General features: G+C 38.2%; 1 protein-coding gene across 1 annotated transcript; it reads left to right on the top strand.

The window, feature by feature from the left end:
- Positions 1-625: 625 nt before the first annotated feature.
- On the top strand, positions 626-3666 carry LOC130425753 (uncharacterized). Its single transcript, XM_056752134.1, has 4 exons — positions 626-833; positions 1762-2747; positions 2849-2918; positions 3494-3666. The coding sequence occupies exons 1-4, from the start codon at positions 626-628 to the stop codon at positions 3664-3666; spliced, it is 1437 nt and encodes a 478-aa protein (XP_056608112.1).

Genomic DNA, 3666 nt, shown 5'->3' with positions numbered 1-3666 from the left:
AGCACCACTACCTGTGTCATTATGCTGAGCTCACTGGTCATTTTGGTCCACTTATTCGCCTGTGGACGCTACGCTTTGAAAGTAAGCACTCATACTTTAAACAGTGCGCAAGAAAATTGCACAATTTCAAGAACCTGAGTGCTACATTGGCAGAGAGACATCAACTTCTGCAGGCTTACCTAAATGCTGGAAGCCCTTTCCCTGAAAATGTTGTGGCAGAGAAGGGAATAAAGTTTCATGTTAATGACTACAATGACAACATTCGAGGGTCTGTTGCTTGTCTTAACTTTCAGCCAGGGAATACAGTAGCATGTAATGAAGTGATTGTAAAGGGAACACTTTACAAAAAAAACATGCATGTTGTTCTGCAGAAGAATGATGAGGGAATTATATTTGGGAACATTCAGTTAATTCTTGTAAATGACAATAGCAATGTGTATTTTGTCACAAAGAAAATTCAGTCATTTTGTCTTCTAGACCAGGGAATTCATTGCTTGACACCACAAGATCAAGGCTACCTATGCATAAATCAAGACAGCCTACTGGATTACTATCCTCTGCCTGAATACTCATTGTGTGGCTTGTCAGTAATTGTTCTCCATCATTCCTTCCCAATTCTAGAATAATGTCTGGAATGAAAGAAGTCTTGAAAGATGCAGTATTGTTGGTGTTGCCAAGCCTATCTCAAGATGTTACCAACCAGCTTGTTGAGAAGCTCATGGACCAAGGTGTCGAAGGCTTGGATGATTTGGTTTATGTAAAAGAAGATGACATTTTGGAGTTTATACGACCCATCCAATGCAGGAAACTTCTTAGTTCTTGGCAAAATCAAGGTAAAGATAATGTAAAAAAAAAAAACACAAATATAGTACATATTTATTCACCCAAAAATGAAAACTTTAATTTCATTAATTACTCACCCTCATGTCATTCCAAACAAGCAAGACAATCTTTCATTTTCAGTACACAAATAGATATATTTTTGATTAAATTGAAGAACTTTTGTCACTCCATCCAGGGATGTCAAACTGAGTTCCTGGAGGGCCACAGCCCTGCAGAATTTAGCTTCAACCCTAATTAAACACACCTGATCAGTTAATCAAGTCCTTCAGGCTTAATTGAAAACTGCAGGTGTGTGTGTTGAAGCAGGGTTGGAACTAAACTCTGTAGGGCTGAGGCCCTCCAGGAACTGAGTTTGACACCTGTGTGACATTAAGTTAATGGATGTTACACCAGTGGTGTAACCTCTATTTTATGAAGCAACATGAGTGTGTTGTTTGAACCCCAAAAATCCTTATTTGCACAATATTAATCTCCAAGGCATGTTCATGCTACTGCATGCCATGCTGTGTTGACATGAGAGCAGACATTGTAGTGTGAACAGACACTGGAGATTATTATTTTGTAAATTAAGTGGTACATAATATTTTTAGTTTTTGGGGGTGAACAAAGCAATTGTCAAATTAAGGTAAAACCACTGGAGTCATATGGATTACTATACTGACAGTGGAAGTTGCGTATAATGTCTATAGAGGTACAGAAGTTTCTTGGATTTTATCAAAAATATCTTCATTTATGTACCAAAGTGAACAAAAGTCTTACTGGTTTGGAATGACATGAGGGTGAGAAATTAATGACAGAATGTTTACATTTTGTATGAACTATACCTTTTTTCTGTTACAATGCACCCCAGTAATGTTTATGGTGTAATTTGAGGCAATAACTGATTATTTGTATATATATATATATTTATACACACAGAACATCAAAACTGCACAGTCATACTGCCACCTGCTGAGGTTCTTCCCTCGGTTCCCCCCGAAACAAACTCTACTCTTGATTCAGCTCCATCAAGCTCCTCAAGGCCAACATCAAGCAGTTTAGCATCAACCAGTGCGTTTCATTCATGGACTGAAAATTTCCAAGTTCCCTGGAACTTAATGCCAGCTGGTATAAAGAGTGCTGTTGAGAATGGACAGAGACCTTCTCCTTCTGACCGAAGACAAATGATTAGAATCCTTGCTGACGAAATGAGAAAACATGACACAAACCCCACCAGATCACAGTGTCTTACTGTTAGTCGCAAAATAGTGAGCCAGTATCCAAAGTCTTTTGCTGACATGTTGGGTGACAGGCAGGTTGGGGGTGGATATGAATCTGTTCTTTCACAGCTGAAAGTACGCATAGAGCACCTGAATCGAACAAATACACTAAGTCATCATAGGATGCAAAGAAGTGACACCGGAACTACTAGAAAACGAAGTTCCACTGACTCGTATGGTTGTATAAGATGGCAGCCTGCTCTTCCACCTGGTGAAAGTTCGGACAGTCTTGAAGTGAAACGTCAGCAGATGGAGGAGATGCATCTTCATGAAGGAATGTCTGGAGTAGAGAGAGGAGACGTTTGCAAGCTCATGGAGGGAACCTATTGGCTTCAGCGTCACATGATCAATGCAACCCCATCCCCTACAATTGCAGATATCAAAACTAAATGGCCATATCTCTTCACACAGAGGCATATATATGGACATTTTGAACAGCTTACTGACAAAAAAGTGCTCAGATGTTTGGAATTGTCTATTCAGGAGTGTGGACAAATCATAATAGAATTTTTCAAAAGCAAACCAACCAATGATGACATTCGAAGCATTCTTTCCAGAGGTGAAAATGATGTGGATGCCATGGTCATACAACTACTCCTTGCACACTTCAAAGAGAAGTTAGATGGTGTTTTCCTTCAAGCAGATGTAAGTAGAGATTATTACAACCAATCTAATTTATCTGTAAACTCTTCTTTGGTTTGGTTCTGTTTATCATGGTTGTGCTGTCTTTTAAAATTTTGTTTCAGGAATTTGCGACTCCATCTGATGTCCAGGATTCTCTTCATTTGCCAGAGAGTCCACGCCTTATATTTCTTGGTATGTAAACATTAAAGTCGTTTACCCTAAAATCGAAAGCAAGTCATCATTTACCCGCCCCTCTGCAAAAGTTTTTTACTATTTATTTTTTTGTTTCTAGTCGTTTTTTTCTGTCTAGTAAATTATTCTTGATGTAATAATGTCATCTGGAAACAAGACAGAATAGTAACCAAGAAAAGCATTTTTGGAGTGGGGTGTTGTTCCAATATCGTATAACTTTTTCAGGCATAGAGTGGTGATAGTATGAGAAATATAATACAGATTTTAATTGGCATGATATGTATGGAAAAATCAACTTTTGCAATCAGCTAAATTGTGTGGTTATGAAGTCCAGCTAATTAACTCTTACACTTTCATTTAACCAGGTAAAACTATTCCTCTAAATAGGAAATTACTCATATAAATTAAATTATAGCATTACTGTATCGATGAACCCTACCAAAAAACATTACTAAGGCAAAATGAAATGGTGTATCATGTGAATGGTGTTTCAGAGTTATTTTAACTGTTATGTTACATAACAGTTAAAAAAAAAATGTGGGTTCTATGTAGTTCAAAATTTATTTTTATTACAGGTCAATCTCTGAGCAACCAGCGCTGGATGCTGAGTTTGGAGGGTCAAGTTGTGTGTGAAGGAGCACAGCCCACCTTCATCACCGGCCTGGCAGCCCTGTTTGCCTCCTTCTATAATTTCAATTTACAGTACCAGGAAGAGGCAGCATGCACCCTTGAGTTTGTTCAGAGGTGA

This window comes from Triplophysa dalaica, chromosome 7 (genome assembly GCF_015846415.1).
Source record: "Triplophysa dalaica isolate WHDGS20190420 chromosome 7, ASM1584641v1, whole genome shotgun sequence".
Classification (NCBI taxonomy): Eukaryota; Metazoa; Chordata; class Actinopteri; order Cypriniformes; family Nemacheilidae; genus Triplophysa; species Triplophysa dalaica.
This window is presented reverse-complemented; position numbering and strand designations above follow the sequence as displayed.